At 38.1% G+C, this 20359-nt stretch overlaps 1 protein-coding gene across 5 annotated transcripts in view; it reads left to right on the top strand.

Annotated features, from left to right (window-relative positions):
* The window catches only part of THEM4 (thioesterase superfamily member 4), a 66230-nt gene that overhangs the window by 27280 nt on the left and 18591 nt on the right, over window positions 1–20359 (top strand). For 3 of the 5 annotated variants that reach the window (XM_045816382.1, XM_045816381.1, XM_045816383.1), the window contains exons 3-6: window positions 9858–10032; window positions 10572–10682; window positions 17549–17673; window positions 19870–20313. In XM_045816382.1, the coding sequence (XP_045672338.1) occupies window positions 9858–10032; window positions 10572–10682; window positions 17549–17673; window positions 19870–19907 (449 nt within the window). In that variant the 3' untranslated portion in view covers window positions 19908–20313. Of the gene's footprint in view, window positions 1–9857; window positions 10033–10571; window positions 10683–17548; window positions 17674–19869; window positions 20314–20359 lie in introns of those variants that run through there. The other 2 variants (XR_006783139.1, XR_006783138.1) reach the window with 1 other exon arrangement.

Below are 20359 nucleotides of genomic sequence, written 5' to 3'. Positions count from 1 at the left end.
ATTAACTTTTCAGTATAATATCTTACTTGAAAATAACCTAGATATTCAATTAATATCCATTACTTAGCAAAACTCTTAAGGGTGTAAGCTACCAAAGAGGTTTGGGAACATTTTTAGGTACACTTATTATAAAACCTAATTACTGTTGAAAAGTTTATAAACTTTTGTCTTACATCTATTTAATTCACCTGCTCTTAATTTTATTTACATTACTCATGAAAACTTCATGAGACATTAAACAGCTCACCATCTTGTTGTTTTTCTTGCTGAAAAACTTGTAACAGATAATATGAGCTTATTTGACTAGTAAACCCAGATAGAAAAAAATTGTATGTCTGCATTAAATGTAGTGTTGGCAACTCTGAAGGTATACTGTTTTTCTGGGTGTTATCTTTATTGTTGTTTCACTAAACCAGCAATATCATTATTTGCCAAATATCATCTAAGTCATGTGAGCTTGAAAAATATATTGGTTAATTTCTGTGTTTCTGAGAGATTTAGGAATACTTAATTTATATGAGCACTTTTGGCAACTAATTAAATACAGCTTTTTTAACAAATTAATTTTTGCAATCCATAGGTAGAAAAATATCACATCTAGAACATATGTATATCGACATAGATAAATATACAGACAGACATAAACAGATCTTACAGCTTTCATTTTTAAACTTGAGCCATGTATCAGGTACAATAATACAAATCTCAGTAGTTTCTAAAGAACAGTTGGCTCTAAATTGTGTTTCAGGCAGATGGAATAAGTTAAGGTTACCCACTCAGTGGCTAAAGCTTCGAACTGCTTTTGTAGAGAAGGCTTTTAAGAGTTTTTCATTTGCTAAGTTTCCAAATAACTCCTTTGTTCTTTTCAAGTAGTTGCTTTGGGGGTCTCTAGGTCCATTTAGAGCCCTTGATGGAGGATGAGGTACCTAAAGTTCTAGTGACTGCAGGGAGCTGAAGTGCTGAAGTGGGAAGGGAAAAGTCTGGGAAGGGTGGAAGAGGTAGGAGTTTGAATGGAGACATATCAAAGGATTCAAGGGAACTGAATGGATTATTGACGGTAACAAAAGGAAGGAGGAGGAACAGAACAATGGGAAAGAAGAGGTCTTAGAGGACCCAGTTTGGGTAGCTCATAACTCTCCCAAAGAAGCCAATGAAGTTCCAAATTATCCTCAGCAAAATTGTGCTAACAAGAAGGAGGTGGACGAAATTGGTGGAGCCTAGAGTCAGCAGTGTTTTGAGAAAGGGGTTTCAGTTGACTAAGGAGTTTCCATGGGAGGAATGAGATCAGAAATAAAGAACAGAGAAGGCTTTCATCAGATTGGCCAAAAAGTCCATATTTTTTTTCCGTGTAATAAAAGATATGTTTTTCATTTTCACCAATTACTATTGATTTGGATATTTTGTGTATGTTGGCTGTCTCTGGCTATTGACTTCTAATGGGTAGAGGCCAAGGGTGCTTCCAAACATCTTCCAATGCATAAGACAGACCCACAGCAAAGAATTATTTGACCAAAATGTCAATAGTACCAAGAAACTTCACAAATCATTTTTGACACAATCAGTCACAGCACCTTCTTCATACACTGAACAAATCTTTTTTGCATTTCAGTTGTGTTTTTACCTTCCTTGAAATAAAACATAATACATCAAAAATGTTGGCATATTGTCTTCCATCTTCAATATTAAAATGGCTGCACAGAAATTCACCAGTTTTGTTGTTTTTAAATGCATGCTGATATGACAGCTGTTACAATGCAATCTAACAATTGTTTTGAATAAAGTTAACTAAGCACTAGCAGAGCCATCGTATGGAAAAAACTAAATGAACTTTTTGGCCAACCCAATAAAAAATAGTCCTGCCTTAGCCAGGTGGCTCAGTTTGTTGGAGCATCATCCCATATACCAAAAGGTTGTGGGTTCAGTTTCCAGCAGGGTGTGTATGAGAGGCAACCAGTCAATGTCTGTCTGTCTGTCTCTCTCTCCCCCCACTTCCTCCCAGTTCCCCTCTCTCTAAAACCAATAAATACGCCTTTGGGGAGGATTTTAAAAGAAAAAGAATCGTATTAGGCTCTGAATATCAGCCTCCAATTTGGCCACCTATGACTATAGATCTCCTATAACAAAAATTCTTTCAAATATCTTACAAAGTTCCAGCTGGACAAACAGTAAACTTTCCTGCCAGTATTGAACTCCTTCTTAAATTTTTGTTTCCCTTTTCTTTTCACACCAATGACTAAAAGCCAAAACAAGCCATTTATGGCTTAATGGAGACACAAGAGAAGTGCCCAAAAAGGGTATAAAATTTGATGCAACCCTCTCAAGATCCAGAACCACTCCCAAAAGTAGCCAAAAGAAAAAAGACTTAGACAACACCCCCACACACACCAAGCACTGGCAACAGTTGGTAGGGTGATAGCCACAAATGGGGTGCAACCCACATTTCTGTCCAGCCATATTTTGGGGGCCCCAACCTGACAGTTGAGACACTGCACATAAGAACTGACAACCTGCATGCCCCAGCAGACAGAAATTCAAGCCAAGTTCCCAGAACTCAAAACAAGATGAACAGGAAAGCAATAACTATCCCTGGGAGGGAAAGGATTGATAATTGTGGGTACCTGAAAGCTAATTCATCAACCTAATTTAAAGAACTAATTCTTACAGTTGTTTTTCTCCTGCTAAGCTGAATTTGCAAAGGAAGGAACAGCATAAAATTTTTACATTTCTCTCTCAACCTACTTTGTTGGACAAGAAAGTAAACTTTGGTAAATTCTTAACCCTTTGCCAAGTTCTGCCCATTTTTCCAGAACCCATCCCATTTGCAGGCTCTGGAGCAAATGGAATGTCCCAGCAGGTCCCACATGAGTTGCCAGACACTATAGGGTAGGAAAAATGATTTTCCTTCTACTGTTCTTAGTTCTTGGCTGAGACTCCTGTAATAAAGGACAGGTTAGCCTTGGCTGGTGTGACTTAGTGAATTGAGTGCCAGACTGCGAACCGAAGGGTCAGAGCTTCAATTCCAAGTCAGGGCACATGCCTGGTTTGTGGGCCAGCTACCCTTTGGTGGGGATGTGAGAGATAACCACACACTGATGTTTCTCTCCCTTTCCCCTCCCTAAAAAATAAATAAGTAAAATATTTTTTAAAAGAAAGACAGATTAGCCCTGGCTGACAGCTCAGTGGATTGAGCACGGGCTGCAAACCAAAAGGTCGCCAGTTTGATTCCCAGTCAGGGCACATGCCTGGGTTGCAGGCCAGGTCCCCAGTGGGGGCCATGTGAGAGGCTAAAATGGTTTTTTTTAAAATAAATAAAAATAAAAAAGATTAACCAGAAAAAGAGGCAGAAGTTTATTAACATGTATATTTCACGTATGCATGGGAGATACCCATGGAAAAATGAGTAACTCCTTCCCATTGCTTTTTTTATCTCTTTTCTTGGGTCTGGGAGGAGTAAAGACCACAGTCAAGCCAACTGTCATGTTTTAAAAGGGGCACATTGAAAAACTTGGAAAATTTTGCTTCCAAGCCTGCATTGGCTTATCAGTTTTTCACTCATTGAAGAGTTAAACTGTTGTTTGTCAGTGTTTCTCTTGATTTGAATCACCTCGATCCTTTGGTATAGAGTCTGAGAATCTATTTTTAACAACCTTCCGGATGATTTGGGTGCAGGTGGGTCCTGGAATTTGGGAACCACTGATTTTTGTGTTGATGTTAACAACTGACTAGAAATGGAAAATTCTTTAAACCAGCTTTATCTTTACACTGAAAAGCCAGTCTTACTGTACTCATTTTTGGTTTTATTTCTCTTTAAGTGAAGATGATAATACCAATAATTTTAGAGGATGCTATAGTGCCTAATTAGGCTCTTAAATTAGATTGCATTTAAAACAAAGACTTGTAGTATCTTTCCTTATGAGAATGCAGGAAGTACAGCATTCAGATAAAATCAGAAAGTAATGGTCTTCCCTCCCCCAAAGAATGTTTATTTTTTTAGGGAGAGAACAGTGGCTTTCATGAGATTCTCAAAGGACTTCATGACCTACAAATGTTAGGAACCACTATTTAAAGGATTTTTCAAGTGTACATAGGTATTGAAATAATTAGATAAATCAAATCAGGATAAATAAATAAACAGAATCTGAACATTGAGAACTAGAAGATTATTTATTCTGGGGATGCAAGGGGACCATCAGAATCACTTAAAGGGAATTCTGAAGTCTCCACTACTACTTCCTCCTTTTCTCCCTTGAGAATTACTAGCCTTATTCCTTACACAAATGTTTATTGAGCACCTACTGAGTAGCAGACATTGTGCTAGGTACTGGGGCATAGATATGAAGAAAACAATGAGGTGAGCAACCTCATGGTCCAGGAGTGTCCTTATTAAGCCACTGCTATTGAAGAGAGGACACTGGGCTCCCTCAGAATGAAAGGTTGGGAACCACTACTATAATATAACTTTTTCTGTCTTCTCTTGCTTTCTACATTAACCCTTACAGTCAGCCAGGCATCCAGACCTAACCTGAACCTCTCCAATCATGGTACTTGGGACAAAGAGGCTTGTTCCATTTTGGACAGCTCTAATTATTAGTGATTTCTTCCATAGACTATATTGAGCTGTAATCTCTTGTGACCTTCACCTGTATGTTGAGTTCTACCATCTAGGAACACACTGAGTGAATGTAATCCTTTCCTTGGGATCCTTTACATGTAGGAATTAGGTACATGCATCTCACTCTGTGCACCTGCCAGTTCTCATTTCTGTGCCAGTCTTCGCTGTTATTTTCAGGCATTTCTCCCAGAGGGTATTTCAGTCTTCTTTACATTCCTGGTTGCTTTTCCCAGCACATGTTTTGTTTCTCAAAATCCCTAGTGTCTACTTCCCAGAATTAAGCTTGAACTCAAATTATGATCTTCCCATGCAGAATAAGACATTAGTACTTGGTAAGTAGCCATGTCACACTGACTGACAGTCAACTAATACCCTGTGTCTTTCATTTGAATTATTTGTTTCCCTTCTTCTGTATTTACATGGCTAACTTACTGAGCTGAACTGAAGAATATATATATCTCTCTTTGTTTTTATTTTTTTAAAGATTTTATTTATTTTTAGAGAGTGGGGAAGAGAGGGAGAAAGAGAGGGAGAGAAACATTGATCGGTTGCCTCTCGCACGTCCCCAATCAGAGAGCTGGACCACAACCCAGGCTGTGCCCTGGCTGGCAGTCGAGCCAGCGACCTTGGCTTTGCAGGACAACACCCATCCCAATGAGCCACACCAGTCAGGCCTATCTCTTCATTTTTAGACTCAGCCTATAAAGACCTTTTTGATTTTTTATTTGCAACATCTAGTATTTATTGGTTTAGCAACTGTTGGGCATCTGTGCTATGCCGAGTGTATTCCTGAAACAGGCCTGAGTTACACAAATAGGGTCCCTGACCTCATGAAGCTTATGCAGATATTTCCTAATTTACTTGTTATATTTTAATCCAAACATATCTTTAAGAAAGATATGGTTTGGAAATTGTGATGGTTTTATAAAGAATGAACTGAAGTAAACCCTTAATGTTGGCTGACAGTCGTACTTCTTTTTTCCCTCATCTATTCCCTCAGCTGCTCTCCTAGGCTATTTTCTGCCTTTTCCTCAAGCCTCACTCTTAGTTGGTCTTGCCTCCTATTTCAGTGAGAGAAAAAATAAAAGCAGTCAGAATAGAACTTCCAGTCTCCCACTGCCTCATTTAACCTCCTCCCTGGAGCTGTCCTAATGCTCTGCTTTTTCCTGTTTTGAGTGCACTGTCCATGCTCTTAGGAGAGGCTAAGCCTTCCAGTTGTGCACCTCATTCCATCCCTTTGGCCTACTTAAGGATGTCCCTTTTCTGAGATATCTCTCATCAACATGCAGATGTACCACAACCACATTTCTCTCTTCCCAGTCTCTGTTAAACCCACTCCAATCAGACTCTCACTCCTACCACTTCATCAAAACTACTCCTGCCAAGGGCACCAGTAACCTTCATGTTGCTAACTAATGACCTCTCTCATCTTTTGGCAAAGTTGACTCCCTTCTCCTCGAACTTGGCTTCCAGGACACTGCATTTTCCCATTTCACTGGTCCCTCCTTTTCACCTGCTTTGGCTGATGCCTCCTTATCCTCACACTGTTAACGTCAAGGTGCTCCATGTCTCAGGCCTTAGTCTTCTCAATACTCCATTAGTAATCTCATTCATTTTTGTGGCTTTAAAGGCCATCCAAAAGCTGGCAACTTCCTAATTTAATGGTTGAAATGTAGTATGTGTGTTCAAATTCTGGTTCCACAATTTAAAGCTGTATGACTCTAGACAAGTTATTTTACCTTTCCTTACCTTTGTTTCTTCATGGTACCATATTTCAATATTTGCTGAAGGAATGAATGAAACAAAAATGAAACTACTTTAACCAAGCCCTGACCAATGTGGCCCAGTTGGTTGGGCATTGTTCCAAAGCGAAAGGTTGCTGGTTCAATTCCTGGTCAGAGCACATTCCTGGGTTGCAGATTCAGTCCTGGTCAGAGTGCATATAATGTTCCTCTCTTGCATCAGTGTTTCTCTTCACTCTCTTTCTCCCTTTCTGGCTCCCTCCTTCCCCTGTCTCTAAAAATAAGTAAGTAAAATCCAAAAAAAAAAAAAAAACTACCTTAACCAAGAAAAAATAGAGTTTATAAGTTTCTTTATACAAGTACAACCTCCAATGGATAGAAATAAGAATTACTCTATTTTGCAAATGAAGCAGAAAAAATAGTAATCTGTATTACTAATTCCATTCTCACTATTTACCATGTCACACAATTACTTAAATGTCCTTAACCCAGGGCAGTCTGGCTTCTACCCTAACAGCTGTACAGAAATGTCTTCACTTAAGCCACTAGTGACCTAAGTGCCAAATTTGGTGGACATTTTTCAACCCTAGCTGTTCATTTCATTCACCTTGAAACTTTTTTTCTTGGTTTTCATAACCTCTCTGACCAATCTTCCCTCTTTCTCTCTACCTGCTCCCTAAATGTCACTATTTTCCAGGGTTTTGTTCCCACATGGTTCTGCTCATCCCCTCATCCAACCTATTCAACTTCCCATGCCTGAAAATTGACCCTCTCAGAATAGGGAAGAATTTGAGGTCCTCTTCTTTATCCACACTTGCTTTCAAACCACTACTTCCCCTTTCTTTGAGAAAAGCCCCATTCCTTTGAGGTTTATATCATCTGTGCTTATCACCCTCCTCTTCCTCCCCTCCTTGCTGTCATCTACCAACTTCTCCCTCATATGTTGAGTATTTCAGCAACTTGTTAACCATTTCCTCTCTACCCAATTCCATTCACCATCCTCAGCAACTCCAGCATCTACACCATGACTCTTCAGTTCATTTGTTTCCCCATCAACTGTGAACGTTTTCACCCAGCCCAGCTACACACCCCCAAGGACATCTTGGACATCTTGAGCCTTATCATCTTCAGAAAGTGCACAACCTCCAAATCCACACATTTAGACATCCTGTTTTCTGATGACTTTCCTTCTCACTTACTTGTTCAAGGGCACCACAGAAACAGTTCTTTGACCTCATTAAAACCTTCAGTTCATTGAGTCCTCTACTTTCTCATTGTTCCTTCCCTTTGCCCCCTTCTGTCTTAACTTCTCTCGTCTACTTTTTAGGAAAACCCCAGTCCTGGGGCCCTGGATGAATGTAACCATCTGCCATCTCTTTTTTTGCTCAGGTCCTCATATAGCTGAGCATTGCTGGAGAAAACAATCCCACCTAGCAGATAACTTGGGTGACTGTGATTTTATAGTGTTTCAGTGGTATTCTCATTCATCTTTCTGATGCCCCACAAATCCCTCCTTTCATCCAGCTGGCAGAGTAATTCAAAATGCAGGCCTATCATGTTACTCCTCTGCTTCCTTCAGTGCTATCCCGTGTTTTAAAATACCAGTGCCTCTCAGATTTAAATACAAATATGAAATGCCTGGGAACTTTGTTAAAATTTAGGTCATGCTTCAGTAGGTCAGGGATAGAGCCTAAGATTCTGCATTTCTAACAAACTGATTCCACCATCTTTATTTTTTTTTTTCATTTTTATGAGATAACCCCAAGGTTTGATAATCTAGACCGTAAGTTTTGGACTCCTAAGTAAAAATTAAAAGGTGCAGTGCTTATCTTACCCTGAAATTCCAGAATGTCGGAGTTGGAAGAGATCTTAGAAGTCATTTAGGTTTATCTCCCCACTGTGTGGATAAAGCGTGAAGAAATGAGCAAGTTGTAGGCCCGATTCCCAGGACAAGGTTCTTTTTACTATACCATGATACTGGAGCTCAGTTTTAAGTTTCATTGAACCTCTAAATCATTCATCTTCTCAACAGCTGCTAGAGAATATAGAGTACATATTTATTCCAGTTGCTGAGCATACAAATTCTAAAAGACAGGGTGCCCACCCCCCAGGATGCTCATGGCCTAAGTAAAAGTCACCCTGCCTGACCTTCTCCCAGATCTTCTCATCTCATATCTTTTTCCAAGTCAGTAAACGTTAATTCGGTAGCATTATAAAAGAAACTTAGATAATGTTATGCATAGCAAATCATAATGAGCTGTGAAAAAAACTAAGAGTTCGGGGAGTGAAATCTTGAAGTAGATATGAAAGGACAAATATGCCTTTTGTTTAGAGCAATAGTTTTCAGTCTTTATTTTGAAGTGACCTGCATTTTAACTCACAACCTAATATGTACAACTTGTGCACAGTTGTCTAATTGAAAAATTGTATACAAACAAGTGCATTACTACTTCCCCAGGATATATGTGAAGCATTCTGTTTCTTTTTAAAGCTTGATTATAACTCACTAATTTGATTTGATGAACCCTAATGGTTCTAACCCCAAGTCTGGGAACTTAAGAGTCATAATCACATGGAATAGTAGGCTGGACTAAACTGGTTTCTGTTCCACTATGATAACTCTCTTCTGCTCAGGCTAAACTCATTTCTGCAAGAAAACTTCCCTACTGTTACATTATTCATTTTCTTTAAATCTCATTTATTTTTAAAAGATTTTATTTATTTATTTATTTTTAGAGAGAAGGGAAGGGAGGGAGAAAGAAACACCAATGTGTGGTTGCCTCTCACACACCCCCCGCTGGGGACCAGGCTGGCAACCCAGGCATGTGCCCTGACCAGGAATCGAACCTGCGACCCCATGCTTCACAGCCCAGTGCTCAGTCCACTGAGCCACACTACCTAGGGCTTTAAATCTCATTTAAACCACATTTATTCCAAGGACTTCAATGTACACCTTAGCATTTTATCCAGTATATCCTCAGCATTTATGTACCATAAATATTTGCCATGTATGAGAAACATACATGTTTGCCATGTATAAGAAAGTTCTTTGTTATTATTTCATTTAAATTTACTATGTCCCCAGTTAGGCTGTTAATTCCATAAGGGCAAAGATCTTATATTCTGTTTCTTTGATACCCTCCCATTCTCTTCAGTTTTTTTAAAGATTTTATTTATTTTTAGAGAGGGAGGAAGGGAGGGAGAAAGAGAGGGAGAGAAACATCATTGTGAGAAACATCAACCAACTGCCTTCTACACACCCCAACCGAAGACCAAACCCACAACCCAAGTAATGCTCCCTGACCAGGAATCGAACCAGCACACTTTTGCTTTGTGGGACAATGCCCAATCAACTGAGCCACACCAGTCAGTGCTCCCTTTAGTTTTATAACTGGTTAACATTGTAATCAGTCATTTATTGACCTGTTATTCTAGCAGGGCACAGATGTTTATAGCTCTGTCACGGCATCTTTCTCATATCTGTTTCTCATGTGACCACCCAGGTCGTTTGCCTACAACTGCAAAACTTGTAGACAAAGAACAACTGTCACAGGCCCAGATCTTCACCGAAACCTTTAAGGATGGCCTGGGCTTTGAATATGTGATGTTCTATAATGATGTTGAGAAAAGGACAGTTTGCTTGTTTCAAGGAGGCCCTCACCTGCAAGGAATGCCTGGGTAAGAATGATAGCCTGGAAATGTGGGTCTAAAAGATTTTTATCTTGCAGTATCCCCATGTATTCATAGAATGAAGGTATTAAAATATTAATGTAGATATATTTATTGACCTGAAAAGGTGTTTATAATAAATTATGGTCACAGAAGCATAGGACATAAGGCAGTAGAGTATAATTTGAGACAGTATCATTGACATGTTAACAGTGGTTTGTCACTAGATGACCTTATAATTTCTATTTATTTTTCTTTTCCTTCTGTTTATCTGCATTTCCTAAATTTTTAAACAATGACATGTATAGTTTACTAAAAGTATAAATTTTCTAAGTGATATTTTTAGCTTTTTGCTTGTTTGTGATCTGACTACCATTAAGTTCTGTTTTATTACAAATACTATGCTATTAAAGTTGGGGGCATGGATATTTGACATTTAGTACACTGAACATAGACATAAGCAAATTACAATATATGGACATGCTTGGATAATGTTTCTCTCTTTTCACACTATTCAAAAACTTTTCTTTCCCTCCTGTTGCAACTAGATTCCTTCATGGAGGTGCTGTTGCAACCATGATTGATGCTACTGTTGGTATGTCTGCAATGAAAGCTGAGGGACTTGTCATGACTGCCAATCTCAACATCAATTTTAAAAGGTAAATTCGTGAAAATAATAATAATAATAGGTAAATTCATGAGTATTTTCTCTTTCTTAGGTGTCACAGGTCAGGTTCCCCAGCAGTAGACCCTGAGACAAAGATTTGTGTGCAAGTAATTATTAAGGAAGTGCTCCCAGAGGAAACTAGCAGAGCAGTGGGAGAAGCAGGACAGGAAAGGGGAAGAAGCCAGCCAAGGTTGAGCTCTCAAAGTCCTGCAAGGGCGAGCTTCAGCCTGATCATACCTGGAACTCTGGAGTGAAATGTATGCCTCAGAATTGCCCCTATATCAGACAAGGGAACTGGAAAGAGACTTCATATTTCTTACACACCAGTCATAGGATAAGTCATAGGAAAATCTTGTCCTGGGGACCATAAATTTCCCAGCACTTCTCATGGTGAATAGTAAATGAATCGATCCATGTAAACACCTGGAACAATATCTGGCCACATAACATACTCAGTAACTCATGTTAAATACTCTGTTAGCAGCTTGCTATTGTTGTTGTTATCATTACTTTTACTTCTAGCAACAACAAGGCACATATATGCCAGGGCAGGGAATAACTACAAACATCCCTGATTCCTATTAATGGAGAATAATGCTAATGATCAGAAAAAATAGTAGATTGTTCTGTGTGTTCTCATGATAGGCAGGATGACCTGACTGCTATAGATCACTTTGGTTAGTATTGACATCTTAACAGTATTAACTTTTAGTTCATAAATGCAGGATGTCTTTCCACTTATTTGTATCTTTTTAAATTTTTTTAGCAATGTTTTGTGATTTTCAGTGTACAAGTTTTGGGCCTCCTTGTTTATTCCTATGTATTTATTTTTGAGCTGTTGCAAATGAAATCATTTTTTAATTTCCTTTTCAGATTGTTTGTTATTAGTGTATATAAATGCAACTGGTTTTTGTGTGTTGATATTATATCCTGCAACTTTGCTGAATTTATTTACTAGTTCTGACAGTTTTTTGTGGAAGCTTTGGGGTTTTCTACATATAAAATCGTGTCATCTGTGAACAGAGATAATGTACTACTACTTCTTCAATTTGGATGCCTTTCTTTTTTCTTGCCTAATTGCTCTGGCTAGGATTTATAGTAATAAGTTAAATAGAAGAAGTGAAAGTGGGCATACTTGCTGTATTCCTCATCTTAGAGGAAAAGCTTTCAGTCTTTCCCCATTGCGTGTGGTGATGTTAGCTGTGGGCTTTTCATATATGGCCTTTAGTATGTTGATTTATTTCCTTGTGCTTGGCACATTAGGATAAATAGACAAAGCAGCTAATTATTAGTGGTAGCTAGCCAGGTGAAAAAAAATATCTCAGCATTTCTATGACCCATTCATGGCATATTGGTTGGGAAGCTCTGGATTAGACTTCTTCATGCAACATGGCAGACAAGAAATTCCAAAGGACATTCCCCTTTCATGACAACTAGACCTTGTGTCAAATTCACAAAGAAATAAACCACAATAAGTAAGAATCAGCAGAAACCATGAATAACTGATCAGGACTTATATATCATGATAATCAGACACACAACATAAAAGAAAAGATGAAATCACAAAAAGAGAAAGCAATAAAGAACTATAAAAAAATATTGACCAGATTGGCCACAGAACCTAAAACTTTTAGAAATGAAAATGTAATTGTTTAAAGACAAGCACCCCTCAGTGGATAGGTTAAAAGGCTTTAAACCTGCTGAAAGTGAACAGAAATAGAGAACTGAAGAAATTACCCTGAATCCAGCATAAAATAAAAAAGAGATGAAAAATATAACATAGAGGTTAAGGTCTAGAGGACAAATGAAAAGTTCAAATGTGCTCTATTCAGAGTTCTAGAAGAAGAGGGTGGAGAGAATGGAAGGGATATCCAGTATTTGGAGAGATAATAAATGAATATATTCTTGAACTAAAGAAAAACATGAGCCTGCAGATATAGAAAGCACAGCATAATCAAGCCAAGATAAATCAAAATAAGTTCATATCTAGATATATTACAAAGAAATTAAAGAATACAGAAAGCAAAGAAATCTTAAAACAGTCAGAGATAAAACGGTACTCAGAGCAATCTTGTTTCTTAGAAGCAGGAGGGCACCATCACACTGGCAGCTAGCTTCTCAGTAGCAATAGTGGAAGCCAGAAGATAATTACATATCTTAAGAGTCCTGAAGGAAACATATAACCTAGAATTATCAACAGACAGGGACCTGGCCTGGATCAGGTCTGCCTCAAGCTGGCCTGTAGTGTATGGGCTCTTGACTTCACGCAGGAAAGATTTCACAGTTCAAGTCCAAGTGATTTTGAGAATGTGCTTATTAAAGCTGGGGACAGTCAAACAAAGGAAGGATTTAGGGTAGAAGAAGCAACAGGGGAGAGCTCAGGTGGTGCTCTGCCTTGGCTCCCTATAAACATTATATGAAAGAAGTGAACCAAGGTGGGACTGCTTTTAGCTCACTGGAAAGTCATAGGAAAGGGGAGCCTTTGCAGACAGGACCAGGGGTAGGCCTGGGACAAGCTGCCACTGCCTGCTGCTCCCCTGGTTGCAAGTCTCATGGGGACCCATAGAGGTTAGGAGGCAGTAAAAAGTTCATGCCCGAGAAGGGGCAAAGTTGTGCTCAAGAGAGAGCCCATGCTGGTATTCTGTCTTCAGGGTTTTGTCTCTCTTCATAGGGGAGGGTTTCAGCAGAATATTCATCAGCTTTTCAGGTGCTGTTTTTTGTTGTTTTGTTTATCCTTACCCAAGGACATTTTTTCATTGCTTTTAGAGAGAAACATTGAGTAGTTGCCTCCCTTATGCACCTGCACTGGGGATCATATACCCCCTGACCAGGAATTGAACCAGCAAACTTTTGGTTATAGGATGCTGCTCCAACCAGCTGAGCCACACTGGCCCGGGCCAGGTGCGTTTTTAATATGCCTGGTGCATAATAAATTAACAGGTAGGGAAGTTTGGTTTTAGTCTGCTTTACTGTTTCACTTTTATGTTGGATCATTCCAGCTCTAATTGGGCTTTTGGTTTTTGTTCCCCTGCCTTTATAAGTCCTTGGATATGGCTGGCATAAATGGCATTAATTGAGTCTCTGTTCTCTATCTCCCCAAACAGGATGATTTAAGCTATTTATTCTCTGGTTAGGGAGGAGAGGTATAAACCATTTGCTCTCAGGTGTCCTTGGTTAGGGAAAATGAGGTCTCGTGATTCACTAGTTGACTGTGAGTTGTTCATAATTGTTTGGCTTTGTTTAATTATTTTGTCTCAGTTTCCCCATTCCACTTACCCAGAAATTTGCCCAGCTTCTTACTATCCTGCCTCAGAATCATGCTTTCAGAAAAACTAAAGTTTAAAAATTAAGGAAAAATAAACACATTTTTGTTTCAACAAAATGGAGAAAGTTTACAAACAACAGGACCATACTTAGGGAATTTCTAAAGAATGTACCACAGAAAGAAGGAAAGTAATCCCACCAGGCAGAAGGATGAAAAGACAGAATAGTGAGCAAATACATGAGTAAACATGTAGACAATGTAACTCTAAACAGTCTACTATAAGTAATAATAGTAATATAAGTAATATTACTAATATAAGTAATAATAGTGTCTAAATTCTTGGAAGTAAAAAAAGGACAGCTAAAATATTGAACAAAAATAGCTTGTAGTTTGAGAGAGGGTGAACATAATTAATGTTCAACATCTTTGTATTTTTCAGTGGAGAGAAATGAATGTATAACTAAAGCCTAAACTAGTGGAAAAGTAAAAGCAAGGTAAATAAAATAAAATTCCATTTTTAAAAATGCAAGAAAGAGAAAAAAGTGAGTCAAATGGAATGCCAAATAAAAGAAATATCTAAATAAATCAGTAATTGCATTAAACATAATAAATGGACCAAACTGTTATTTCAAAGGAAGAGATTATAAAATTTATTTTGAAAAAGATTATAAAATGTGAGAAGCAATAAACTATTTATATTAGACAAAAGGAAGAAAATATGCCAGGAAAAAGCGAACGAGAAGAGGGCTAGAATATCAGAAGAAAATATAATTAGTTGTTTAAAAAGTTATATTAGGGATAGAGACAGCTACTTCATAATAAAAGATTCAGTTTAATAGCAGACAGTAACAATTCCAAATCAGTATGTACCTAGCAAATAACTTCAAAGTATATAAATAAAACTAGTAGAATCCAGGGAGAAATTGACTGACTAATTCACTTTCATAGTGGAAGATTTCAACACACTGTTCTCAGTTAATAATAGAGAAACAGACCAAAAAAATTAGAAAAGAGAAAATTTAAACACCACGAAATAACAAGTATAATTTATTGGACAGATATAGAACCCTATATCCAGTAATTGGAAAATACACTTTCTTCCCAGGTACACATGGAGCATTTGCAAAAATTGATCATGTAGTGGTCCATAAATCAAATCTCAATAATTTTAAAGAATCAGAATCTTACAACTAAGTTCTATTGCCACATTAAATTAGAAGTCAAAAATAAGGGAATTTGTTTAAAAACGTATAGTAAATCAGTTAGGGAAACACTAGCTACTATTAATAGTACCAGCATTTTACTTACTTAAGTCAGTAGACTCTTTTTGTTTATATTTAGTCTTGGGTGGTATTCTGGTCAGTGAGGGACTTCCCCTGAAATGATTCAGAGACCAGGGACCTTTCCCTATTCTCTTAGGGCCTCAATATCTTCTTTATTCAACTATTCAGACTTCCTAGTATTTCTTTTTTTCAATTTTGATATCATATATATCTGCATGTTTTTTCACTTCATCTGAATTTTAAAATTTATTGACATGAAGTTATTCATAGTATTCTCATTTTGTTATCTCAGTTAAATCTGTAGTTGTGACTTTTTGGTCTTAAGGGTATTTATTTATGCTCTTGTTTTTCTTGATCTCTCTTGACAGAGATTATTAGTCTTTCAAAAAGCCATCTTTTGGATTTGTTAAGACTCTCTGTTGTGTATATATATGTTTTTTCTCTTTTATTTTTAAATTTTCCTTTTTATCTCTCACCTCTTTTCTGCCTCTAATATTGTCTTAGTAAGTTATGTAGTAGAGTTAAATTAAGGAAAATTATTTGAAGCCTGTTTCCTATGCCAACCAAACTAATCTGTGCCTAAATATTACTTGCATTTACAAAATTATACTTCATAAATATAGTGGTTATATTCATTTGTATTTTCTGAGATCCTTTCTCTTAGCCTCTCATTAATTAAGGACTCTTTCCAATACAAGAGATAGAACTCTTAACTCACACTAGCTTAAGGAAAGAAGGGAACCTGTTGGCCTGTGTGGTTGAGAAGACAGGTGTGGCTGGATGCAGGTGTTCAATGATGCCATTAGTGTCTCAGCTGCACTTTCCTCTGGGTCTGCTTTATCCCCAAGTACCCTTCCTAATGTAGTGCCACAATGGTCACCAGGCAGGCTGGTGTTGTACCAGCCTCAGCAGATAAAGAACCCAGTCACAAGGGTTCCAGTGCAAGTTCCAGGACTGACCATTTTGGCCTTTGCCCAACCCCCACAACCATTCACTGTGTACTGGGGTGATGGGAGTTAGCTGTCAACTCTAGTCAGTCTATATGGGTTAAGAATGGGGGGTCATTCCCCAGATAAGGGAGATTAGATTGTCAGTGTGTGTGATTACAGAATGAGGTGAGGGGTAAGACATGGAGAAAGGAAGGAAACAATGTTAGTAGAAAAGGGGGATTTGCTAAGACCCAATGTCCCTTGGGTCTTAGCAAATCTTGAAATGGCCCAAGAAGTCTTTTCAAAAGCTGGGTTGTTCCATCAAGAGGTTCCGGAAAAGCAAATGGGAGGGAAGAGTGAGCAAAGGTTAATCACAGTGATAACTTCCTTTCCACCTGGAGTAGCTCCTTCATCCACATGGAGGTACTATGGGAGCACAAAACACATCTCCCTGTTCTATGTTGTTCTGCCAGCTATAATTTCACCTTTAAAGGAATATCTCTTTTAAAATTTATTGATTTAAGAAAGAGATAAAGAAACATCAATGTGTTATTCCACTTATTTATGTATTTATTAGTTGATACTTATATGCGCCCTGACCAGGTACCAAACCCACAACCCTGGTATACAGCGCTCTAATCAACTGAGTTACCCAGCCAAGGCAGGAAGGTCTTTTTCTTTATAGTAGTGTCCTCCAGGATTCACAAAGGTGACTGTAGCCCCCAGTCACATATTGCTGTTTGAATTTAAATATAAATTAATTAAAATTAAATAAATTTAAAGATTCAATTTTTCATTCACAATAGCCACATTTTGAATGCTCAGTCACCTGTGGCTCCCATATTGGACAGCTTAGATATGTAACATTTCTGTCATCACATAAAGTTCTGTTGGACAGCTGTTACCAGCAATTTGTTGTTATTAAGTGTCTTTCTAGTGAAAGTTACTCTAGAGGGATTGGGTGACAAATTTTGATTATGACAGGGAAAAGGAGAGAAGCTGACTAGGACTATCCCATGGTCCTCTTTTTATTTCTTTAAGGGATTTTAGCTCCCTTCAGACTGCGTGGGATCAGCAGCTGGGACAGCCTGTGTGATTCCATCACAAAGCTGGAATCCCTGAGGATCCTCTGAACCTAACCCAGCAGGGCAGTCAGGGACTGGATACCCTGGAGCCACCTCAAAGCAGTGGTGCTTGGGAGGAAAAGGATGTGAGTGGCTGCTGGGGTCAGCATTGTTAAGGAATATTTCATTTAGGACAATCAGCTCTTTCTGAACCCAAGTATTATAAGTTGCCACCCCTTGTCATGCACTTGATCATGCCTCAATGTTACATAAATCTGATAAAAACTGATTTTTTTCCCTTGTTTTTTCTTCTGCAGACCTGTCCCCCTTTGTTCTGTTGTTGTGATCAATAGCCAACTTGATAAAACTGAAGGAAGAAAACTGTTTATTTCCTGTGATGTTCGGAGTGTTGATGAGACTACCCTGTACTCAGAGGCAACAAGTAAGAAGCTGCCACTCCCTTTATTTTGGTTTGGTTTAGTTTAGTTTTAGTTTGGTGTCTTTTGTTGTTGTTGTTGTTTTGTTTTTTTGCTTTGGGGTATTTGGATTTTGTTATTTTGTTTGGGTTTTTCTAGGTCTTATGGTGGTGGTGGTGGTTTTTGTTTGTTTGTTTTGGTTTGGTTTTATAAGTCACACATGCCCAGAAGTGTTTAATTCCCTGTCATTCAAAGAATAAGTTAAGAATAAAAATATTCCTTATACATGCCAGTAGGGAGCTATTTGACGTTATTGATCAAAATTACCAAGTCATGTACCCTTTGGCCCATTTCCAGGACTTCATCCCACAGGTGCAAAATTACAGTGCATGTGGCTGTTCTGGTGCCCTGGTGATTGTGTCACTCAGGCAACATTATGTGGAATAACAAAAGATTGGCAAAACACAGATATCCATAGGTAGGAGACAGGTTAAAAAAACTACAGTTTATCCGTAGACTGTATTATGCGTTCCATAAAAAGCACTGTGGAATGTTGTGGTGCCATAAATAAGAGTAAGGAAACTCTTCATGCATAATATGGAGCCCTCATTGAAATACAGGGTCCAGCACAAATAACTCCCCCTTTTTATTACAAAATCATAAGCATGTAATTCTGTAACATAACAACATCACACTCAAGCACACCATGTGACATTTTAGGTGAAATGTTCAAATTAAAACTATAAAATATTACACCCATATTATTCCCCTACCAACCACACTCAAGTAGGCGTTACTTCTGCTGGACCTGTACATTGAATGAAAAATACAATATGCAGATATTATCATTAGTGTAGAAAAAGTAAAGAGGTTCTTCTCATTCTCTTCCCCTTTTCTTCTTCTTTCCCTTTCACCCCTTTCTTTCTTCCTGAATAATTTATTCAGTGGTTATGCAGTCAGGCTTGGTAGGCACAGGGTGAAGGAGAGGCCAAAGGGAGAGGTGGCTGCCTCGGCCCAGCACCATGTCGGAGCCTGAGTGGAGCACCAAGGGTGTCCACATGGGTGCGTGGCCCAGCTCAGGGTGTCAGAGCCCAAGCAGGGTAAGCAAGGCTGCTACACAGACAGTGGCATGGGTGTAGAGCCCACAGAGAGTAGGTGGCATCAGTATGAGCTGGCAGTCATGAGAGGCAGGTTTCTCCCTGTCGGAGAAGCGAGTTCCAGGTGTGGCAAGGTGTGGCAAGTTCTAGGTGTGCGAGGTGTTGGACGTGTGGGTTTTCCCAGTCTTTTGCTTTTGCAAATAATGTGTTGAGTAACTTTATATTGTCATTTTGTACAGATTTTGGCAAATTACTCTCCAATGGTTTAGGAGCAAACAGTTCTTTGTAGTAGTTTCACAGGTTTTTTATAAGCTTGAAATTATTTCAAAATGAAAAATAAAGAAGTGGGAGGGAAGTGAACATATCTGTAGATATTTGTATTGCATAAGCTATTCTAGGAAAGCCACACACATTAATATTGGCTGCCCTTGGTAAGGGAACCAGGTAGGTTGGTGTATAATTATCTATAATTATTTTATATTATATTAAACTAATCTTTTTATTGGATACATACACTGTACATATCTTCTTTCAGTTTATATAAGTTGTCTTTTATTTTCTTTAAGAATTATCTTTTTTATGAATAAAAGTTTTTAATGTTAATGTAGTCACATTAATTAAATTCTTTTCCTTTATGGTTAATGCTTTTTGTGTGTTAAGAATTCAGGGGTTTTTTTGCCCTAAGCATCAGTTGTTTGCTGAAATAATAGATGAGAGAAGAAGGAAGAAAATTATGAATAATTTGAATACATAAATTTAAAAACTTCATTTCAGGCTGTGGTTTATACTTCCTTTCTTACCAAACCTTTCAGTATCACAAAGGGTACCAGATGGCTCACTTGTAATTTTACTTGCTTTCACTTCCCTGACTGTCTTTAATGGAAGTGGCAGTGAACCATAAAATGACCAAGTGGTAGAGGATCTGGCTACATCGGGAAGATATTCCAGTATTGAGATAGTCAAAAGGTGATTATCGATTTGGCTGAAAAATGAAAGGTAGAAGTTACAAATATGAATCTAAATGCCTTTCTTTGAATATATATATTTCTATTTAGAGAAGTCCCATCAGGTTGAAGTCAGTTGACTTATTTTCAGGGGTTTTTTTTTGTTTGTTTGTCTATTTAGGTTTATTTATAAAACTGGATCCTAAAAAAAACTCTTGATGTGGAAAGAGCTTCTGATAAGTTTCACCTGCATAAGGCTCTCCTTCCTCCAGAAGAAAATGTGGCCCCAGTCCTGCTCTACTCACCCGCTGCTGAGCACCCCCATAGAGTGAAGCCAACTAATACTGCCTTTCTGAACAGTCTTCTGAATACAACTCCGGGAACTCTATTGCTACCTTGTAAACTTTTTAACATAAAAACACTTCCGGTGAGAATATCAGCAATTTTTTGTGTGTCCTTAGAATAAGTGGCTTTCCTGAAATTTGAATGGGTTCTCCCTAAGGTGATATCTGCAAACTTGGACATGCCAGAAAAACAAAAGAAGGAACAAATATGTGGGTGCATAGATGCATGTGTGTGTAATATGTACATGTGTGCATTCATGATTGATAAATTACAAAGCTAACTTTGTTGTATCTTAACAAATCTTTTTGAACTACAGTAGGGAACAC

Source organism: Phyllostomus hastatus, unplaced genomic scaffold, assembly GCF_019186645.2.
Source record: "Phyllostomus hastatus isolate PE091 unplaced genomic scaffold, TTU_PhHast_1.1 phas_scaffold_216, whole genome shotgun sequence".
NCBI classification, from domain to species: domain Eukaryota; kingdom Metazoa; phylum Chordata; class Mammalia; order Chiroptera; family Phyllostomidae; genus Phyllostomus; species Phyllostomus hastatus.
The sequence above is the reverse complement of the archived record's forward strand: the minus strand, read 5'-3'. Positions and strand labels throughout refer to the sequence as shown.